The sequence below is a fragment of the Halichoeres trimaculatus genome, unplaced genomic scaffold (genome assembly GCF_033239565.1).
Source record: "Halichoeres trimaculatus isolate MK-OKI-2021-1 unplaced genomic scaffold, fHalTri1.1 fHalTri1_scaffold_11, whole genome shotgun sequence".
NCBI classification, from domain to species: Eukaryota; Metazoa; Chordata; class Actinopteri; order Labriformes; family Labridae; genus Halichoeres; species Halichoeres trimaculatus.
Genome location: NW_027437189.1, coordinates 10,863,502 through 10,885,644, shown reverse-complemented (window position 1 = coordinate 10,885,644; position 22,143 = coordinate 10,863,502). Strand labels below are relative to the sequence as shown.

General features: G+C 39.1%; 3 protein-coding genes across 5 annotated transcripts; 2 read left to right on the top strand and 1 right to left on the bottom strand.

Annotated features, from left to right (window-relative positions):
- Positions 1–889: 889 nt before the first annotated feature.
- On the top strand, positions 890–8,124 carry LOC141799849 (interleukin-17 receptor C). The gene is made up of 16 exons (XM_074682242.1): positions 890–1,209; positions 1,940–1,967; positions 2,059–2,193; positions 2,417–2,521; positions 2,633–2,736; positions 3,284–3,395; positions 3,472–3,513; positions 3,685–3,821; positions 3,912–3,974; positions 4,174–4,231; positions 4,319–4,551; positions 5,451–5,498; positions 5,584–5,635; positions 5,791–5,886; positions 5,963–6,001; positions 6,857–8,124. Exons 1-16 carry the CDS (start codon positions 1,096–1,098, stop codon positions 7,657–7,659), a joined length of 2,169 nt encoding a protein of 722 aa, XP_074538343.1. The 5' UTR covers positions 890–1,095; the 3' UTR covers positions 7,660–8,124.
- A 1,644-nt stretch (positions 8,125–9,768) lies between these two features.
- Positions 9,769–14,850, top strand: creld1b (cysteine-rich with EGF-like domains 1b). Its single transcript, XM_074682537.1, has 11 exons — positions 9,769–10,054; positions 11,415–11,535; positions 11,635–11,717; positions 11,973–12,083; positions 12,206–12,297; positions 12,434–12,613; positions 12,700–12,795; positions 12,884–12,967; positions 13,288–13,383; positions 13,467–13,607; positions 13,695–14,850. Exons 2-11 carry the CDS (start codon positions 11,419–11,421, stop codon positions 13,913–13,915), a joined length of 1,221 nt encoding a protein of 406 aa, XP_074538638.1. The 5' UTR covers positions 9,769–10,054; positions 11,415–11,418; the 3' UTR covers positions 13,916–14,850.
- A 117-nt stretch (positions 14,851–14,967) lies between these two features.
- mbd4 (methyl-CpG binding domain protein 4) lies at positions 14,968–22,140 on the bottom strand. 3 transcript variants are annotated; one of them, XM_074682536.1, is made up of 12 exons: positions 22,059–22,140; positions 21,600–21,925; positions 20,799–21,502; positions 19,083–19,148; positions 18,822–18,956; positions 18,570–18,719; positions 18,295–18,398; positions 17,273–18,210; positions 17,035–17,162; positions 16,855–16,914; positions 16,554–16,743; positions 14,968–16,300 (listed from the first exon to the last, which is right to left on the bottom strand). In XM_074682536.1, the coding sequence occupies exons 2-8, from the start codon at positions 21,896–21,898 to the stop codon at positions 18,136–18,138; spliced, it is 1,533 nt and encodes a 510-aa protein (XP_074538637.1). In that variant the 5' UTR covers positions 21,899–21,925; positions 22,059–22,140; the 3' UTR covers positions 14,968–16,300; positions 16,554–16,743; positions 16,855–16,914; positions 17,035–17,162; positions 17,273–18,135. The 3 variants fall into 3 exon arrangements, with proteins under 3 accessions (XP_074538637.1, XP_074538636.1, XP_074538635.1); XM_074682535.1 differs by having other exon boundaries at positions 22,026–22,114; XM_074682534.1 differs by having other exon boundaries at positions 17,273–17,409; positions 17,494–18,210; positions 21,600–22,093.
- Positions 22,141–22,143: the final 3 nt, after the last annotated feature.

The following is a 22,143-nucleotide window of genomic DNA, read 5'->3' as shown; positions in this document are numbered from 1 at the left end:
AGGTTACAAAAAGGGGATTTGAACACCTAATGTAATCTTGATGTTGTTGGTACATACCTCCATGTTTCTAGGAATGTCTTTTAGTTTTCACCCTTTGGTCTAAGGGGTCTAAATGTCTTGAAAAATAATCCAGACATTTCCAGCTCTGGAACAGCCCTCCCCACTGTTATTTATTTTTTAGAGACATACCTTATTGACAGATCACAAGCTGTAAATTATAAGGCATGGGCATCTTCTTTACAGGCTTGGGATTTCCTTGTTTCAACTCTTTCAGTTCTACTTTTTCTTGAACAAATATAACCAGTATTATAAACAGAAACTTAAACCTACACTTTTTGTGAGATTGTTTACTTTAGTCTTTATTTTATTAACTTTTTAAACTGGTAATTTGCTTTAGTTTTATTTATTAAGAAATCTGTTAGCTCAATTTTGTGCACGTTTGTGCCTTTGTGTAGTTTTGACTGTTGCAAATTTTATTAATAAATTTTCTTCATCAAGGCAAGTGTACAGAAGGGCATAAAGGGCAACTGGGGAACAAATTAAAGTCCATTTTTTATTTATTCTGAGGAAAAAAAAGTCAGAATTCAGACTTTTGTGTAAAAACATCTTACTAAAACTAAAACTAAAATAAATAAATAAATAATAAGTTGATCAAAAAAAGGAGACTTTGTTGGAATATGTGTTGAGGCCCTGTTTCCCTGTTAAATTAACTTGTGTAATTTACATGGGTATTTTTTTCCCTTTGAAGTGAAAAATAAATAAATAAATAAAATCCAAAAACAGTTTATTTTTACAGTTGTTTTGTTTTCAACGTCTACCTGTCTTGAAAAGCCAAGCAGAAACTTGTCAATAATGTAGACTCACAAAGCCAGTCCGTCGTCACGCCCATTTCTCGAGCTGTGGAATTATCAGGAAAGGTTAAACGAAAACCCGGGAGGAGCGAGTCTCACACAGACGCGTGATGAGTAAAACAAGCCATGGGCAGCGCTAGTTCCTCTAAGGAATTATTGCGGCCATGCTTTGCTGTTACATTGTGGATTTTGGGGTGACGGGCTTTCTGGGTTTAAGCGAAGGGAGTGGGACACACCTGGGGAAATGGCTGCACGTGCCTCTGTCCCACCGCTGTCACTGCTGGTCGTCATGCTGGTCTTGTCCGCGAGGGCGCTGGAGATGATTGACAGGGATGTACCCGACCTCACCTGCAGCAAGGTAACATATCACTAGGACTGACGTCTTGTTCTTATCGATGGCTATAAGAGCATTAACTTTTTTTTTTTATTAGGCTGCTTAGACATTCAAAACTTTTTCCCCACATTTTTTTTGACAATCAAGCCTTTCTGTTTTTATGGATAACATAATATACTGCATTGGATGTATTTTCAGGGCAGACAAATACAGACATCAGAGTTTGATGTCAATTATTTATTTATACTGGCATGAAAACATACTCCATTCTTCCATTCCAAGGGAGGGTAGTAAAATTCCCTTGAATTTTGAGTAAACAAATAAATCAACCTGTCACAACATCAAAAAAAATGTGGTAATTTACAACTGGTAATAGTGAGCATAACGTTGGGCAATACCACTTGTTATCTTGCTTTTTACAGTAACTACATCAATAAAATAACAAAATAAAAGTGTGGGTCTTTAAATTAAAGTATTTATGACTTGTCGTGGCAGGAAATCATCAGGTAAGTGATCGGAAGATGTGAGTAATATGCTTCATTTTAAACTTGTGAATTGAACTGTGCTAAAATCTAATCAGACTCTTCTCTGCAGAAGAAACATGAATTCAGTTTTACAAGCTGTTGCGTTTCTTTTATCTTGCAAGGGATCTGAGCACCTGAGATATCTGCATCTAGTGTCTACAGTACCTGTGTTTTGTATGGGAAAATGGAATTAGTTTGAGTCTTATATCTACATCTTTTTCTCTCTTTAGGGTTTGACTGACTGCACCATGAGCTCAGGTATAGCAACATGACCAACACAAGCGTATCTCATGTCATGCCAATAATGTCTAAGTCTAATAGACCTGTACTCTGTCTGTCACTTCCACAGACTCTCTGTTTGCTGCTGCACCACCATATCCAGATGATACCACCAATGTTACGCACATGCAGCTAGAAGTGTTTCTGTGCTGTTCTGCTGCACAAGACTGTCAACCCTGTCTGCAAATCATCATCACTGTCAAAAGTGAGTATCATACCTTTCATACCTTTGACTGTCAGATTATTTTCTGCTTCCTCATAATTTCTTATCATGAATTAACATCTTTGTTCAGGCAGCATTGTTGTCAGAGTTTTTGAATAGTTGTGCCCTGTGTCCTTATTATACTTGTTTGGCTTGTTGCTGTGGTGTCAAATAAAAGTGTTTTCTGCTTTAGTTTTTACTAATTGTGATTATATTGCACATGAAGTTGCAGAGGATAACATAAAGGAGTCTTCTGGACAGTCTTCTGGTCAGTATCATTTTAATGAGGACGTCTCTGGCATGGGTCAATCTGAGGATCCAGAGCCAAGAGGTAAGCATCATAACCCAATTTTAGCCAAAATGTACACAACATTTCATTTCACTTAACATTTGTAAATTTCATCGTCTGTTTTACTCTCCGCTCCTGCTTTTTGTGTAACAGCTTCAGTTAAAGTGTGTCACAGTTCTCCAGGATCATCTGAGATCTGCAAGGTGCTCGAGTTTAAACCAAGTTTGGACCAAGCATCAGAGCAGCACACACTCAAGGTAATCAGATAGAACTGAACAAGTGTGACAATGTGGCTCATGTAGATGTTGTTTAGGATCTTCACTGATAAGTTTTTTATTTGTTTGTTGGTCTGGCATCTGAAAGAGACAAACCTACTCGCGTGAGGATTAAAGATTCACTAATGTCAGACATTGGATAGATTTTTATTGCAATTTGAGTATGTTTGCTTCATAGCGCTTTTCTCAGACATCTTTCCCCCTGCATGTTCAATGTTGCTTGGATGATAGGAATGAAATGAATGATTTGAATGCAATATGAATGTACAGGGTGTCCATAAAATCTCTTTACAATTAAAAAAATATATAGAAGTTATTAAAAAATGAGGGGTTGATATTGAAGTTTTTTTATTTATTTATTTATTATTAAGGATACCTGAAATACACAAATGCCAGATATAAATCTTTGATAACTGCTGAGTACATACAACAAAACTGTTTAAGATATCCTATCAATTACCTTTGTAATATTTTTTTTTTTGATCGTAAAGAGACTTAATAAATACCCAGTATTTTCCTCCAAACACAGCTGCTGCTGAAGAAGAACGTGGCGTTTGGCAGCTTGGTTGTGGTCAATGCATTTTCACTCTCAGAGGGAACAAGCGGCATTCAACATGTTACGATTCCATCTTTGAAGCAAGGTGCGTTAAGGTGCTGTAAATAAAGCAAACTACAATCAACCTGTTTTATTGAGCCACTCCTCCTTTGTTCCTTCAGTTTGCTCCATGAGACTCGAGGGGGCTGTCAACGACTGTGATGGTAAGAGATGCTGTAAATTTAGACAAAATCTGCATGATTAGAAGGTTTTTAGATACTGTGTATTAGTATTATCGCGTCTGAGCGCACACAAAGCAGTAGAAGCAGAAACTGATCTCTTACTAAGTGAGTAAATTATCCCTGTGATAATTATTTTGTGACTCCATGTCTCAGCTCCTAAACTCCGAGCTGAAACTGATTTCAAGAGAAATAAGTTCCTCCTTCATCTGGAAAATAGCACCAGTAGATCACAAGATGAGGTCATGTTGCACATGTTCTGGCACAACGTATCCAGAGCGGATCTTGCATGGGTGAGTTGCAAACTACTCAGCTCCAAACATTCAGCTCTGATTTTCAAAATAACTTCTTTGTGTTTTTACTTTTACTTGTTGCTGTTGCAGCCTGCAAACAAGAGGACAATTGCCATTCCCCCACAGTTAGTGGCACCATGTCTGTGCTTTCAGGTAGCTCATGTTTTCTTTTTAACTGACACATATAAAAAAAAGACACACACACACACACACACACACATATATATATATATATATATATATATATATATATATATATATATATATATATATATATATATATATATATATATATATATATATATATATATATATATTTGGAACAAAAATTATTCTTAAAACTCCTCTGTAGGTGTGGTGGAAGAGGAAAGGACTCAGAAGAGAATTCTGCCCTTTCAGAGACCAACAAGGTAAAAAGAGTTGATGCAGTTTAAACTGTGAGTGGGATAAATTCAAGTTGAAAATGATTTTGCAGCACAAAAATATTTTCCCATCAGAAACCCAGGAAAAAATGCAGCAGAATGTGTCCATATCTATGGCCGAGTCTCAGATGAGGGAAGGAGGCAGGGGGCTGAGCTGGAATGTGACCGCCCCCTGCAGGCTGGAGGGAGAGGTGTGGCTGTGCAAGAAGAACCCAGTAGGAGACCAGTGCAAGGAAGTGACGGGCTCCAGACAGAGACTGCAAAACCATGAAGAAGCAGGCTGGAGGGCAGCTCGCAAGGGACACTGGGTAAGAAGAAGAGCTTAATTATGTAATATTAATATGTTGCACATGAAAATAAAAGATATAAATCAAAAAGCAATATTTAATTATGAAAACAGAAAACTGGACAAAGAGCACTCTTGGCCCAGATGCTGTTTGAAAGCACTGACCTTATAATCCAGTGTCCAGTATTTCTGTGGCAATTTGATGAAATGATAAAAGCATGTAACTAATTAAGACTGTGAAGTAAAGTAAAAATGAAATAGAATAAAATAAAAAACCCAATAAGTTTTGTAGGATTAATTGATGAAACACATTTCTTCCAAATTGAATTAATGAAAAACTGTTTTTAAACTCAGAAAAAAAACTAACAGCGCTCAGAGAGCGCACACCTCCGCCAAGCATCTTGTAATTTTCACGCAACACTTAAGTCCTACTTAAATGTTATTCTCCCTTTCAGCAGACTGTTTGCTACAAAGTATCCAGAATATTTGCAGGATCTGGATTGTACTTTTACATCTGTCAGAAATGAGGACCTTGTCTTGTATTCTTTTGCAAAGCAATCTGACCATTTATCGTGGAGTTATATACACATATGGTGAAAATGGCCCCATCTCACAATGATAAAGAATACTTTTAAGAAATCCTGGATCCAGACAGTGATCTGGATCACCTCCAAAATTTAATCACTTCTTCTATATCCTATTTTAAACATTTCCTGAAAATTTCATCAAGATCCAATTGTAACTTTTTGAGTTGTGTTGTTGACAGACAAACAGACAAACCCTCCCAAAAAAACAACCTCCTTGGCGGAGGCAATGATTTCGTGAACTCAGTCATCTCTCAGTGTAAGCTGTAGAAGTCATTGGTGACACTGAAGGTCTAGTGATGAATTTTTAGTTTCTTCTTTCTTCATTTCCCTCCAGAAAACAGGAGAGTTCAACACATCATCTCATCCTCTGGTTTGCATCCAGGTAATCATCCCCTGCATACCAATGCCATGCCCTATAAACATGTTTTGCTGCTGTGCTGACCTTCTCTCTGCTAATCATTTCTTAGTTACAGATCCATGGAATGAAGTCATACTTTCAGCCTCATTGTCCTTTCGCAAGTAAGGATGTTAATTATTATCCAGATTTTCAGTGTTAAAATTTGATACACGGAAATAACACAACTCCTTTTCTTAATCGAGTGTTGGAGATAAGCTATACCTTCTGTTTTATAACAAGTTGATGATAGTTTTCTTTAATGTTTTTTTTTTTCCAGAGTCTCGATGGAGATGGAGTCTGCCACTTCTATTTGCTGTGCTACTTATTTGTGTTGCTATATTTGGAGCTTATTTCATACAAGGAGTCCTAAGAGGTCAGTTTATCATCTGTAGGTCACTGAATATTAAAAGCACAGAAAAAAACAAACTCATGGTATAATTTCATTTTAGGTTACATGTGGAGATGGTTGAAGGAAGATGATGTCAAAGGTATGAGGAAGCTAATCTCTCATTTTCTGCTTCTAGTTATACTTTTTGAGAGGTTTATCCACTTCCAAGTCCTTGTGTTTAAATTTTGATTTGCATGTTGCGCCAATTCCCTTAACACTACTGTATATCCTCTTTTACTCAAGATAGCTAATGCTAGTGTAACTGCTGCTTGGTCTTCTTATCAGTCATATAGAGCCTTGAATTTCTAAAAGTCCAACCTTTTATTAACAGATCTTTTGTAGGAAATTAAATGATATATTCTTGATATCTTTCTATGTAAATATGGCTAAAGATTGACAGTTAGCTTAGCTCATCAAGAAGTCAGGAAGCTCGGTAAAACAGCTAGCCTTGCTGTTCAAACTGAATTAAAATCTGCCTCTAAACAAAGGCAAATATTTCTGGAATAGGCGGATTGTTAACATCCCAACCATAGACTGTAAAATAAATGGATGGAGTTTCCTCAACATCACAGGTCTGTTTCTGAAACGGATTTTAGTGATTAGGACAGGAGACGTTTTTTGAACCAGACTGTTAATAGGTTTATTTCTACTGTGAAAACTGCTTTTTTTGGCTTGGTGTGTATTTGAATTCCAGTACTTCTGGAGCCAGCCTCAGTGGACACTGGAGAAACAGCAGAATTTAGCACTTCCACATTATTTCATGTTTTTCAGATCAAAGGTTGCTGCTTAATCCTAACAGAGAATGTGTGCTCAGCTAAGCTAAGTTCTTGCTATAGCTTAATATAAAGGACAAAAATGAGCTTTTAAACTATTATCTACCAACTCTGTGTTTCTAAAGAAATATTAGACTATTATTTTGATCTTTATCAAAGGTTTTAATCTCTTCCTGTTTCAGGAGCTGTGGGTGGTGGTCATGTTGTGTTGCTCTACCCACCTGGTGACGATCCGGCTTTGCTTGAGATGATGAGTCACCTGGGCTCATCCCTCCAGGCCCTGGGTTTCAGTGTGTCTTTAGACCTGTGGAGTCAGACTGAGCTAGGTGCACTGGGTCCTGTGCCCTGGCTTCACTCACGGCTTGACCGACTCAAAAGGCAAGGGGGTAAAGTGGTCCTGGTCCTTACACAAACTGCCTGGATCAGGGCTGAAGAATGGGGAGCTCATAGATGGGAGAGAAACACTCCAAAGAACAGTGACATGAAAGAGCAGGAAGAAAGAAACGAGACAGCCTCTTCTCAGTGTGCTGACGTCTTTTCTGCTTCTCTGAGCTGTATTCTGGCAGACTATTTACAGGGTCGTGCTGGCGAGCGGTTCATGTTGGTGCAGTTTGAATCTCTTCCACCTGAGCCCCCTGATGGGTTCAGGCTACTGCCAGAACTTTTCCGTGGTCTGCATGTTTATAGTCTGCCCTCTCAGAGCTTGGGTTTTCTGACTGAAGTGGCAGGGTCTCGGCCAATGGCTACAGCATCAGCGAGACGGAAAAGGGCAGGGGGCCTGAGGATAGCATCCCGAGCACTGGCACAAAAGCTGTCGGGGTTCACTGCAGGGACTTCTGTGTTACGTCTTACAGGGGTGCCTCAGGGCTGTGTTGGGGTTGGAGATGTGGACTCTGCAGAGACAGTACCTTTGAAACCATGCCTTATTACACCTCCCTCCAGCCCTGACTCAATCCAAAAAGGCGGTGTAAGGGAGTGGGTCTGACAGTAAGAGAGGGTGGCACACTGTGCTGGACTTGAAGAGCCAGTAATGACTCGAGAGTTGTTCAGATAACACTATGTTATTTTCCAGCCAAACATCTGAGTCCAAGGGGCTGATGGAAGAAGTGTCTTTCAAGTTTTTTGTTTTTCTTTTCAATTTCAGAAAGAAGAAAAAGCATGTTCTTTTATCAATAAAAAAGCTGGCTTGCTACAGCTTGAACTCCAAGAAATGAAATTGCACAACATAAACCTCACACAAGAAGACTTGGTTCAAGGAATGGTGCAGCAAAGACAGTTTGAAAAGTGGGTTTTCTCCACAGCTTAGATCAGACTCTTTTCTCGTCTGCTCTCCAAGAGCAACAAATTTATTATAGGTTGTCAAAAAAAATCATCATTATGCATGAAATCAATCCTCTATGGAATTGACTCGACCTGTTATACTTCTGTTACAATCAGCATTTTTTTTTCATTACCCTTTCTATTTGTATTTGTGTGAATATTAAAAGTTATTTACTTATTTACCTTGTGCTATATTTGCATTGTCATATATTTTTCTTGTGTATACTGTGTGCTTATTTCCTGAATTTTATTAAATTCACTTAAAGAAATCTAATCTTTGACTTTTGAACCATATAATGAATTAAACACAAACCATCTGTTTTTGTATCAGGCTAAGTTGTAGTAGAGTATCAGAAAGACATTGAACCTACTGGAAATTTATTGAACTGCTTATTGCAGACAGCCTATTTTTAAATCCTTTACACCATTTTTACCAAGAGAAATTATGTCAGTTTTTACCGTCATGTGCTGTGCTTTCAATGTCATCAATCAAAACATCATTCTTACGATACATGATGAACATTTTGGATTTCTGCAGAGGAAAATATCATTTTCATAAAGCTAAAAGCATTAGTTACAATTTAAAATGTGTTATAGATAAAATAAAATACTCTATGGACATATTGATTTTTTTCCCCTTTGGAAGCATTAAATTAAAACTATAACTTCTGAGAAGTGGACAATGGATATCTCTGAAATAGGAGTTATCCCAAGGAAAATGGTTGATATCTAAAGGGTTAATTAGTTAGATTAAAGCAAATATCTAAAATCAATACTCAATGCTCATGAAAACTTAAAGTTGATGACAAGCCACCAGTATTTTAATAGCTCAACTCAGTATTGAAAAAGATATACAGTATGTAATTTAATTCCTCCTACTTGAAGGAGCATAGATTTTCTCAATGAAATTTTTAGTGTCATACCTTTCAGGTATCCGTGATGTCAACCTGTGATGAACATTTTACTTATAGGCGTACTCTTAAATTTACAAACCCTGGCAGGATTTGCTAATAGAATCATTCATTTTAAATGTCTTTAACAGAGTTCGAACACTACTGATTGGCATTTGAAATCTTTGGATATCTTTTAATATTGTTTTCCTGGTCCAGGTCTTTGGACAGTTCTTTTGTCTTCTCCATGGCTGAGTATTTAGAAAATCTGTGAAACTCTAATTTAATATGCACAGCTCTCTCCTGAGCTCAGAAACTCTTGTACAGAGATGCTTATCACAATCAATCAAGTCACAGGTGGACACTTGTTCGTGTCAACTTGTGTGATTCTTATCAGGCCAAACATGTCTCCAAATTATTGGTGAAGGCCATTTGGGTGGCTTCAGTTACCATTATGATCTAAAAAAAAAAAAAGACATGCACATTTCTGTTATGATGGCTTCACCTGACCACTATATATCTTGATAAAAGAAGTTATTTGCATGATAATGTTTGCTTATTGTAATATTATCCAAAAAGGCCAGTATTTCCCATTCTTTTATTTATTGATTCTTTAATTTTAGATCTCATGTAGCCAGTAATTCTATTACAGATATCCAGACTGTTCAAAAGTAGTATTGTGACTCCCTTTATTTGCAGATACTTCTTGGTGGTGACAGACAGTTGCATGAATATGGATATTTAAAGAGTATTCCTGGTAGTATTGTGTTAGGATTGAATTTGTAAACAGCTTGCCATACATCGTTACCATCCTGACCATCTGTGTAAAATTTAGTGTCGACTGATTGGTTAAAAAGAGAACTCCCAGCGGGGCTGGGCGGTGCCATGATCTCCTGTGTGGCTCGAACAGCTGCTGCATGGAATCAGAGAACAAACTGGAAGCTGCTCATTGATTCACCCCAGTCAGACCAGCCCTGTGTTAGCTTGCAGGAGCACATCCACTGTTAGCGAGCTAGTCGTTTGCCATTGCTGCGGGTTTCCGATTAAAATGACAGTCTTGAAGCTTAAGAAGAGGCAGCTCAAAATGTGAAACTCTGCCTGCATTGTTGAAACTAGAAGGGAATCCGACAATCACCAGTGGTGCAGCAGACGTGGTGGCTTCGCAATAAGGTAAGAATTAGCCTGCTACCTTTGGATTACAAGCAATGACTGTTACTTTAACGTCAAAGGGAACTTTGTTGACGCTTTTGCTGATTTATATAGGCTTTAGAGGTACTAAATAACACACAGAGAGACTTTAAAAGACAATGTTAGCTTGTGCTAGTAGCTAGTATTGACCTTAGCCAGCTGCTAGTTGGCTAATTTTTGTGGTGCTGATGCTGAGGTGGCTAAGCTAACGATGGAGAGGAGCATCCCAACCTGGACAATCTGTGAATTATGGCCCTTAAAAACAACAACAAAATAACTTAAGGATTGTATTATGATTTACTGAAAATGGTTTGTTTATGTTACCAAATTTAATAAAAAATAATAGAGTCGGATTTCTGTAATAACTGTATTAACTGTAATAACTGTATTAGGGTTAGGGCAATATACATCTTGAACGTTACATAGGTTGAACTTAACAGGATAATAATAATCAAAATAAAACAAAAGTGGATTCATTTATGTAGCACTTTCCAAATTAGGGCTACAGAGTGCTTTACAAAATACCAAAAAATGAACAGTATAAGAGAAATTTGAGGATAATCTTAAAACCTCAACATAACATAAGAGAATCAAACAATATAAAATAGGCAAAAAAAAAAAAAAAAAAAAAAAAAAAACGCACCATCAAGAGAATATTAGAAAAATAAAAGATAAAAGATTAAAACATTTAAAGCAAAAAAGATATAGCAACATGCTGTCTGTGATACTGCCGGAAAAGAACAAAATATGTATTTCAAGGCTCAAAGTGCACTTGGATAATGTCTCCTGCAAAAGCTTATACATAAAAAATAAAAGGTTTTTAATTCAACCATTGGTCCTCAGCCTTGATTTTGGGGCTCAAGACCTCTGGTTAAGACCAGGCATGTATGGACTGAGGAGATCAGAAATGTACTTGGTTGCTAGTTAAGCTTTAAAAGTCCACTATCAAATCTTTAAATCAATTCTCAGTAATAATGCAGTCCAGTTTTTCTTTTTTACAATAGCTTCAAAGTATATTACTTCTGAATCTATCAGCACTCCTACAATGCCTCTTAGAATGCTCCTATAAACACTACAAACACTAGAGTTCATGTTGGCTTTATGGCATGGGAAGGAAAATGATAGCTTAATGCTTTTAAAAGGGGTGATTATATCTAAATCTACCTTCAGTATCAGAATGCAGCATCCAGTGAACATGGGTTATGGCAGGATATCTGTTAATTCATAGCAGGTAAAGCTTTTCTGGAAGTTGAAGTGGATTTTCTTTAATAAGTGCTTAGATTTAGATTGTTTACAGGCCATTTATCACTTGTGTGTGTATGTGCTTTTGTGTTTTCTGAAGGATCATGTGGTGGGCCTGGCCATTCCTGCCTGCCCTGGTGCTTTTCTCAGAGCTCTCCGTGGTGAGAGTTCAGACTGCACCGTGCCAGACCTGCCGAAAACTCACTGAGAGTTTCATCAAGGTACTGTAGTTCAGTCAGTTTCCATTGAATTGTCAGTGCTTGGCTGTCTTTGAGAGTTTTTTTGCAGTCTTGAATCCTCTGACTATTTACTTATTTTAGGGCTTTGAGAAAACGGCAAACAAGAACTTTGGGGGAGGTAACACTGCCTGGGAGGAAGAAAAGTTGGCCAAGTATGCACGCAGGTAAGAGAAACATAATAGAATTACAATTCACCTTATTGAGTCCATTAAAAATTATTATTATTACCATTGCAATCCAGAAAAATGTGATTACATTGTCAGAATCATTACATTAAGGTGTATTTTAATTATGTAGTCTGCTTAGGGAAATAAAACCTTTTACTGGACCAAATCGAGGCACTTCTGGTCTTTGATGGGCTGTGAGGACTGTATTTAGGCTTTTTAAATTGCATCTCTGATTCTTGCTTTTTATTTCAGTGAGACTCGACTCCTGGAGATTGTAGAAGCTGCTTGTGAGAAATCAGATTTCGAATGTAACCAGCTGCTGGAGCAGATAGAGGACCAAGTGGAGACATGGTGGTTCCACAGGTAGATGTGATATCCTGTTGTTTAATATGTTTTAAGCTTACATTTATTCTTTAAATCAAAACTGCTTGGGCAAAAATTGTTGTGTTAGTAAAGATGTGCAAAACCATATATTTGTCTTGCAGGCAGCAGGAGGCTCCGGACTTGTTTGAGTGGCTGTGCATAGAAGAGTTGAGACTCTGTTGTTTACCAGGACGGTTTGGTCCTGACTGCAAAGGTGAGAAAAATCTATGGCTGACTGTTCAAGTATAGATGACCGCTAAGTGCGTGTTTGTCCCAAATGTGAATTCTTTAAAATTTGGAAAAAACAAGAGTTTCACAGAGTCATTAATGCCATATTTATCCTACACAAGAGTGTCCGTCTGGCCCTGGTGGTGTGTGTGGAGGTCTTGGTCGCTGTGAAGGAGAGGGGACTCGCCTCGGAGATGGAGAGTGCGTCTGTGATCCTGGATACTCAGGAAGTCTTTGCCAGAGCTGTGCTGATGGTTACTTCAGGGAGAAAAGCTCCAACAACAGTGCAGGAGCCTGTGCAGGTAACTTTGATTGGTTTGACAACTGTTTTAACCCCCTACAGCTGTTAAAATGTGGTCACCATCTTCTCATTTTTCATTCTGGTTAGCTTGCTACCACTCGTGTAAGAAATGCACGGGGCCTCAGGACTATAAATGCCTTGACTGCAAAGCTGGCTGGATCCTCCATGACAACAAGTGTGTGGGTGAGTGTGGCTTTTGGATTTCATACGTTAACATGTTGCTAAAGCTGTACTAGTTTCCGGTTCTTTGACTGAATTTAATGTGTTTTAGACATTGATGAGTGTGGAACAGAGCTGGCCCGTTGTGCCTCTAACACCTACTGTCACAACACCGATGGATCATATGAATGCAGAGGTAGGCTGTCAAGTTCTGTTGCTGATTAAATACCAATATCAGCTAAAACGTGTAGAAAAGATGGTGTCTTCATAATTTTTTTAAGCATGGCTTTCATTAACATTCACAAAACAGCTGGATTAAGTTTAAATATGTTATATCTCACCACAGAATAACAATGTTTTTCTTTGTCTTTTTGTAAATTGAGGGATTTTTCTTAAATCAATTAGTTTTCACACCGTCTTGAATATTGATTTTTTTAACACGTCAAAAAGTAGCTGAAAAAGCTAGATGTCGCCATAAATTTGGCTTCAAATAGCTTTTTTCTCCCTTGTATTCAGGCTGTGATCCAGCATGTGTCGGCTGCATGGGTAGTGGTCCTGCTCGCTGTAAGAAATGTTCTCGTGGGTACAGACTGAAAGGAGCTAAGTGTCTTGGTAAGAATGTTATATATACTTGAAGCCTACATTACGACTCTGAACCTTTGCCTGACCGTCTTTTTCCTCTCTCAATCCCACAGATGTTGATGAATGTAATGAACGTGCAATAGCGTGCCCAGGACTCAATGAGGCCTGTATCAATGAGGAGGGCTCTTTTCACTGTGACTGTGCTGAAGGATTCATTAGAAGAGATAGCATATGTGTGGAGAACAAGCCTCCTGGTAAGTAGCCCTAATAGGACTTATATAAATGTGTACTTACAGCGTCTCAGAGCCATCAGTACATTCTTTTTTCCTCTACCTTCCCAGCTGGCCCAGAAAAAGGTCTGTTTGACGACATGACGGATGACGAGGTCCTCGTGCTGCAACAGATGTTCTTTGGCGTTGTAATCTGCGCCCTTGCTACACTTGCTGCAAAGGGTGACATGGTTTTCACAGCAATTTTTATTGGGGGTGTGGCTGCTATGGCTGGATACTGGCTGACAGAAAAGGGGGACATGATGCTTGATGGATTTCTGAAGGGGCGCTAGACTATTACCAGCCGTAATTCTGAGAAAGGACTTCCAAAAAAACAGCCATCCAAAGGGCATGAGCATATCCTTACTATGCTGGATTTTCAGGGATTTATTTGGGATTCGGGAGTTACTTGAAAGGGCTTTGATTCATTATGTTTGTAGGAAAATGCTGAAAGAGCGAGAACTTGAAGGCTATGAAGCCATGAAGAGGAATATCAAAGCACCACTGCACTGATGTAAAGGCACTGAACTGAATGCCCTACCTCAACTTTGTTGGGATCAAAGGGTGACATGAATACCGTGACTGATTGTTAAAATCTATTATGCATTTTGATGTCCCATCTGGTGTTGATGTTGCTCAACAATGATGTCATTTACTTACACACAATCATAGACTACAGTCATTTTGTCAGTTTTTTATTGCGTCATCACTTTGAAGCAGAGGCCATCGACTGGTAAGTGTTGGCTGTGTCAGATTACTGAAACACCTCAGCTTCTTGCTACAGGCATGGGAAAGTTAAGGGAACTTCTTTTGAAACTCTGGGATGTTTTCACATGACACACTGGCTATTTATGTTCACTGAATGACTTTTTACCTCCTAACTTACTGAATGAATCTTTCTAGTAATAATGCATGAAAATAGGATTTGAAGTTAATGGTACTTCACTGTATGTTTGTATTTATTTACTGTCTTTATTTGGCATGGAACCACACTGACCACATCAGGATTTTGTGAGTGAATGTGCTATACCAGCTTTTATCTTTTATCTTGATGATTGCAGCCATCCTCTGTAACTTATTTTAAAAGCAATATTTATTGAGAAGATTTTTATCATATTTTCTTTGTTTATTGTGGATTTTTGATGCAGTTTCTTTTATCAAAATGTTTTATTCTCATTTTAGAATATGTTGTAGCATCATGTCATTGAAGCATTGTTTATTTACCCATTTGTGTCCTTTATTTTTTCTATTTTTCCTTGACAGGAAATTTGTCCACATATCCATCACACATATATATGTTTGCTTTACAATAAAATGTCTGACACTGTTGATGTATTTTTTACAGTAACATGTTGTATTAGTTTGCACGTTCTTTCTCTGGATGCTCCATCCTCATGTGAAAACATGCTAATGAGGCTGATTAGTCACTGTAATGTTAGCCCTGTGATAGGTTGGTGACCTGTCCAGAATGTCCTCGTCTTTAAGCTGAGATAGTCCCCCATAACTCGAAGGAGAATTGGTAAGGTTATAAAGGAGTGGATGTTTCATCATAGTTTACGAGAGATACAGGAAGTTGGTGTCTTGGGGATTTTCTTAAAGAAAACTTCCAGTTTTACTCAATCAGAGTGCTTTGTATGCATGGGAAAAGAGTTAAATGGAGTATGATATGCAGAAGCAGAACTCTAAAACTGGAAAAAAAACATCAGGGCAGTGGTTTAGACCAGCAGTTAAATCACACAACCATGTACAGAGGCAATAGTTTTCAGAGAAGGCAGCCTGGGGTTTGCTTTCAGCCACGTCATTCCCTACTCTCTCTTCTCTTTGTCCTATGATCAGCTGTCCTGCCCCATCAAGAAAGGCATAAGAAGGCCCAAAAATCAAGCTTAAGAAAGAGCAAAGTTACAGCTGTTTACAATGCAAGGCAATGCTGTTTGAAGACCTCTATTGATGCTCTTGATTCCTTCTTGAGGCTATTTCCTCGAGGCTTTGTTAGCAACTAGCGGCATAGAACGGCTGAATATTCAACAGACCCTTTTGTTGATGAAGATGATTTTAAGTTCTGGAGCAGGTTTTGAAAAATGAGACAGTAAATCTTGACCATCGACATCACTAAATATTTAACACCGGCAATGATCACATCATCAGCGGCTGCAACTCTAAGCATCATTTCATCAGTTTTTGATTTATCTGGAATACTGATTCTGAATTTCCTGCTGTTATTGGTGGGCTGAAACTTATTCAGGGATCCCCTGTTGACAAACTCCCCTTGAGGGCCATTAGTGTGGGAGGAAATAAATAGGAAAGGGCTTCAGAGAGAGGAGTTCGTAAAATTAGAATGAAAGGAAAGGGGATGGATAAAATTTGAAGCCTACCAGAAGAGGTGTTTTGGTGTTGAGGTGTTGAGGTCCTTGGAAAATCTTAAAACCTACCTCTCTGTATTCGCTCAATAGTTAGTTATTAACTGTTGCAACTGACATGTTATTTGAAGGATAATTTGTATGTGTCATACCATTTTCATGTGGCACTTGTGCATACCCAAGTGTTTCACACAGATGTGAAAGTTCAGTCTATTTCAGTGTTCCACTCCAGTTAATGGGGTTAAGGCACAGCAGCTCTCGCTCCTTCAGGGCCTCCTGGGAGCGTGTGAGTGCTCTGTCTCTCCAACCCTGTTCCATTAGCTGTGCACACACACACACACACACACACACACACACACACACACACACACACACACACACACACACACACACACACACACACATACACATACACATACATACGCACGCACAGGAAGAGACAAGAGAGAAAAACCTCAAACACTCCCTTTATTGTTGTAACCTGAGAGCAGCATGTTGAAGCATTTTCAGGACACCATTGTTAAAGGAAGCGAACACTGGAGCATTAGCAGGGGATGGGCGTGTGGGACTTTACCTTCTTGTTCTCATCTCTGTATGCAGTCATCGCTGTCCTGTGCTGCATCCTTTGCTCTTTCTCACTGGACAGGGCGAGGCGGTCATTCTCTCTTAGATACTCTGCCTCCTTGACTCTACCGGCCAGCTGCACTTTCAGTGCTGCATATTTCTCCTCCATTTGTCTTTTCAGGTACTCCCGCAGCTCCCTCCTACAAAGACAAAGCCACCAATAATTAAGAAGTAATATATTAAAGTATAGTCTGTAATTCACAGTTTGAAGAGCAACTTCAATGTAAAGGTAAAGTTTTCATTGCTTTTACTTGTAATCTTCTCTCTCAACGCTGGTTCCATAAAAGGGTTTTCTCCACACTTGATGATATCTGAACCAACAAAGGAAGATAGCTCAGTATTTTTTTTACCCAGAATTCATAGCAAAGATACCAACTGTATCTGTAGCTCTGAATGAAATACATGTAGGTATGAGAAACTGAATGTTCTACCTGTAATGCTCTCTCCTCTGCATGATGAGTGTCCTCTGGTGGTTGTGATGGTGAACAGCTGGTGTCTCCAGACTGACGGTACGTTTAAGGACCAAAGGGGGGTGCAAGGGGTTCAGTCTTGGAACACTCTATCGAAAAGATTTACCATAATTTTTTTCTCTTTTTAGACAAACACTGTCCCCTTGTGATGCAAGAAAACAGTCAATGATTAATGAACTCACAGTGCATCCTTGCTCACCTGAGTGCTTGTGTACAGTCGAGCAGAGTCTGAGATGATGGGAAATGTCCTGGGTGGGATCACCAAGACAGGACTCTGCCGGACAGGAGGTGTGTGTTGGGGAAAACACACTGGTGTGGGAGCTAAAGAGATGGCTGCTATGGTAACATGAATCACAGCACATGTTAATCATATTCACCCTGTCTTAAAACAAACAGTAAATAGAAAAGTTGTTTACTTACGGAGTCTCATTTTGTGCTTCAAGCTGTTTCTGCTCAGTGCCGAACAGAAAAATCCAGTCTTTGTGGAAACTATCCAAAATGCTAAACCTCACAAAATTTAACAAGCTTCTTCAAGTTGCATCTCCATTGGCAGTAAATTAAAACCTCTTGATGCAAATAGAGCAAATGACAGCACTCAGACTAGTTAGAGATTAAGCCGTGACGTGCCTGTGCATTCACTGAGTGTTGTGCAGTGGCAACAGTTGCCTTGGGAATCAGGTTACCCTCCCCACAAAAGGAAAAGCTGCTGCATATAGTGGAAAGTCATGCATCGGTGCGTTCAAAAAGGATGATTATCGGGGTGTGACGGGGACCAACCAGATACTGTCAGAAGACGTCTCAAGACGGCACAAGACAACATGAAGTTGGACTCAATAATTTACTAAAATCATTTATATTCTCAAACCACTTAAAACATTTTATTTCACTTAAAAAAAAACACCTTTAAAGTGAGGAGAACACTGATTTAGTTGGAGTATGACTTCAAGCAGTCCAGGCTATACATAGCTAGTTTATCATAATACTAATTTTTTAACGTATATATGTTATAACTCAGCGTTAAGAACAAGTAATCTTCATTACAGATCCTCATGCATAATGTTTTTATATTTCCAGCTTGTCATGATTCTCCCACAGCCAGGCGTGGTATTTGTTTAACATATGGTCATCAGGCGTCACCTGGAACAAAGAAATGTGAGTTAATAATCAAAACTGTCTTTAGAATAAGAAGATTATCAAAACACTTTAAACTCCTACACTCACCTGTCTCCACTCTTCAACACAGAAGATCCTGTAAGAGTCGTTGCCATACTTCCCAATACCGTGAAGCTCGATAGGATAGCGCCACTGTTTGGTAAGATATTCATCTGTATGGGCAGATTTTTACATTTTAGGTTTTACACAACTTCTTGTATTCTTAATTAATCATACAGATTAATTAGCACAACACAGACACCCTTTAACTTTAAGAAAACAAACTTTCAGTAGACAGGAGTGGATGCTGCCATCCATCACATTCAGCAGACGAGCACAGTCACCTGAGAAGCGGACGAGTGTTTTGGCTCTCAGCTCATAAAGGCCTAAAGGCTTCAAAAGCTCAGACATAGGCTTCCAATCAGCTTCTCGTGTCACCTCTGCAGATGGATAACGCTCAAAAAACTGCCACAGCACTGGGATAGCCATTTTTCCTGAAGGTTGGGATTATTCAAAAATGAATTCAACGATAGATATATTAGACCATAAACCAGCCGGCTGTGTCTGCAATGCAAAATGTCTGATTTGGAACATACCGCTGGTCTTGTTCAGAAAAATAGTGGCCACTAGAAGCTTCCATGGGTTGTGAAAAAGTGTTTCCTGAACGAGGTTGTAGGGAGAGCGAGGGGGGGTCCACTTTTTAAAGGCCTTCCTCCTGGGTGGGCTAAGGCCTGAGGAGAAACAAAGTAAATCTCTGAACAGGCCACACACAACTTTATTCCATACAATAAATACTGAGTTATACTTTATGTCACACTGAGGAATACAAACAAGCTATCCTCTAGTTTCACAGTTACCATCTCTGAGGGGTTTCCTGCTGAAATAAGGGCTGGTTTTCCGTTTGTCTTCCACACTCTTGGACTCTAGGTGGATAAAAAATATTTATGTATGAGAAAGAAAAGGGGGTATTTTGTTGGCCACATACAGAGTGGAATGAGTGGGGAGTACAAAAACCTGCTGAAACAAAACCGTTTTAAAGAGGAGATTTTTTTTCTATTTGTTTATCAAAAAATCTGTCAACCCAAACAACAACATTGAAATAAAATTTATCACGTTTTTGGCTGATTGTAGTTAAATATAATACTGTATAAGAATAGAAATACTACTTCTGACTTATATTATTTTCTTTGGCTTAGTCTGAAGCCAGGGGTGAACTGTTGGTTAAATACATTTATGGCATTATTGCAAAATTGCAAGAATTTAGGTTCTAAGTAGAGCTTCAAAATTCAAAAGAAGAAATGGGAGGGAGACTTAAAAATCAGTGAGCAATTCACTGAAAACAGTAATTAAACTGAAATAGACTGTTTATAAGACCACAGCTCAAAAACCCCTTAAATAGAAACAAGCGTTTCCAAAAAAGCTCCAAGTGGTTAAGATGGCTTCACAGATAGCATCCACTGTCTGGAACTGATGTATATTTTTGTAAACTTCCCATGCCATCCGTTCCCAAATGTTCTCAGACTGTTTTAGATCAGGGAAAGACATAGGATGGTCCAAAAGAGTGGGTTATTCCTCAGGAAGAAGTCCTTTGTCAGACAGGCATTGTGAACTGCAGCGTTGTCCTGTTGAAAAACCCAGTCATTACCGCACAGACCAGGGCCCTCAGTCATGGAGGATACCCTCTACAACATCTCCACATATTCAGCTGCTTTTTGAAGAACCTGAAGCTCCATTACTCTTTTGAAAGAAAAGTACCCCAGATCATGATGGCGCCCCCTCCACTGTGCCGTGTCGAAAACGTCTCAAGTGGGATCTCCTCATGCCAGGAAGCCACCAAGACCGTCAAGGGTAAATTCTCCTCTGAGAATAAAACTTTCTTCCATCTTTCAATATCCCATGTTTGGTGCTCTCTTGCAAAGTCCAAACTGATAATTTTATTGAGTTGAAGGAGACAAGGCTTTCAAGACATTTTTCGTTTTCAAGTCCTCCTCAGATGCCGTCTTATTAGGCTGCAGTCTGCACCGGTAACGGCCTTAATTTAGGTAAAGGATAGCCCCGTGTCTTGACGGACAGCACATTAGATCAGTTGCAATCAGAAATTTTGGGGGTCTTTGCCATCAGGAGGTCATGACAATGCAAATACCTTACAGAAGATGACACTGAATCCACATATTTGTGCAGATTTTGTCTTTTGAAGGCTGTGGTCTTAAACTTGAGATGAGTTGATGAATGGCCCATTTCACTTTAATGGCTGTTTTAAATAAATCGCTTACCCAATTAGTTTGTCTCACTCCCATTTCCTCTGTTTGCATTTTGAAACTCTACTTAGGACCTTTTTAAGATCCAACAATGGAAAATGTAAATTTGTGTAATTTTTTAAATGGTCTTAAAATTTGGTTTGGTGTGTATAGCTGACCTGTTTCAATGTGTAATGTCAATGAAATTGTACTGCACTGTATATAATGCCGCAAATAACACATAGTTAAACAAATACTTTAAAGGATAGAAGAGTCAAAGTAAAGTGACTACAACTGCAGCTCTCACCAGCTAACAGACAGTGTGAACACACTTACTATTCTGGGATTCTCTCACTTCTGCGCAGCTCTCACCACTGATGTCAGGTAATAACACCTCCGGTTCAGGATTGGGCTTGTTGTCACCTTTGCTGTGAATCTGTATCTCCTCTTTTCCTTGTTCATCATCACCCTCGTTCTCGCTCTCAGTGGCAGGTTCAACATTCAGAGTTGGGATTGAAGGCTGAGAGTCTCTGTGGGTGTCCTTGTGAGTGAAGAGATAGTTTTGTTGGCTGCTGGAAGGAGCCAACCTGAGAAGCTTCGCCCTCAGTGAACCAGAAGATGGAGGGCTGTTCGGCAGTTTCAAATCATGCTCCGTAGTTACATGTGCGGCTGGTCCAGAGCACTTATCGCTGTCATCAGTTCTGTCACTGCATTTTGTAATATGTTCATATACTCTTTTGACATCATTAGTATCCCTTTCTTTCTTTACTTTTTCTTCTTCAGCATCTCTGATCAGGGAAAGGGCTCTCTTAGATTTACTTGGAGGTGGACCATGTCTTTCTATTGCATTGTTTGTTTTGCCCTGCTCTCCATCAGCATGCTTTTTCTTTTTTCTTCTCTGTTTCCCTTGGGAAGAAGTGATGACACCTCCATCATTGATTACAGAGAAATCAAAAAGGTTTATGTCGATATTTTGTTCTCCATTTTTTAGCAGAAAAGAGTGCAGGGATGCTTTTGACCGGAACTTTAACCCTTGGGGACTGGAATGACAAAAGATCCATTAGACAGTAATCCAACTGAATCTTCAATGCACTTTGTCATGGTGTGAAAAATGGAAACAAGAATAAACGGTGTTACCTTGTAATGTAGACGTCTAGCTTCCCTGCTGTCTTCCCTGCTTTTCTTTCTCTCACCTCTCTGATCCAGCCAGGGGGCATTGTGGAAGTGTGGTATGAATCATCCATGTCCTTGCGACTCTGGTTATTTATGTCACCATCTGTCTGGAGCTGGACGTCACAGCTAGATGGATACATTTCAAGAGGTGTGCTGCTGTTTCTGGGCTTGGCAGATACAGTTGCGGATGCAGAAGTGGAGAAGTCATCGTTGAGGGTGACGGGCTTCAGATCAGTGTCCAGTAAATCACTTCTTTCAGCCATTCCTGCTGATCCATCTCCTCACAGAATCTAAAGCATAAGCTTGCAGTTACATCGCAATACTCGGATATTGCTATGACGAAGAAACAGATATAATTGAAGCGAAATGCGTAAACTAGGTTTATCTTACAATACCGCCTTCTTTTCAAAACTAGATGTCTACCCCTTTATTTCCTGTAACTCCATAATGTCAACAAGAGCACAACAGTCATGCTCGTTCTGCATGCAGGAAGTGGCGAGCAGTTTCG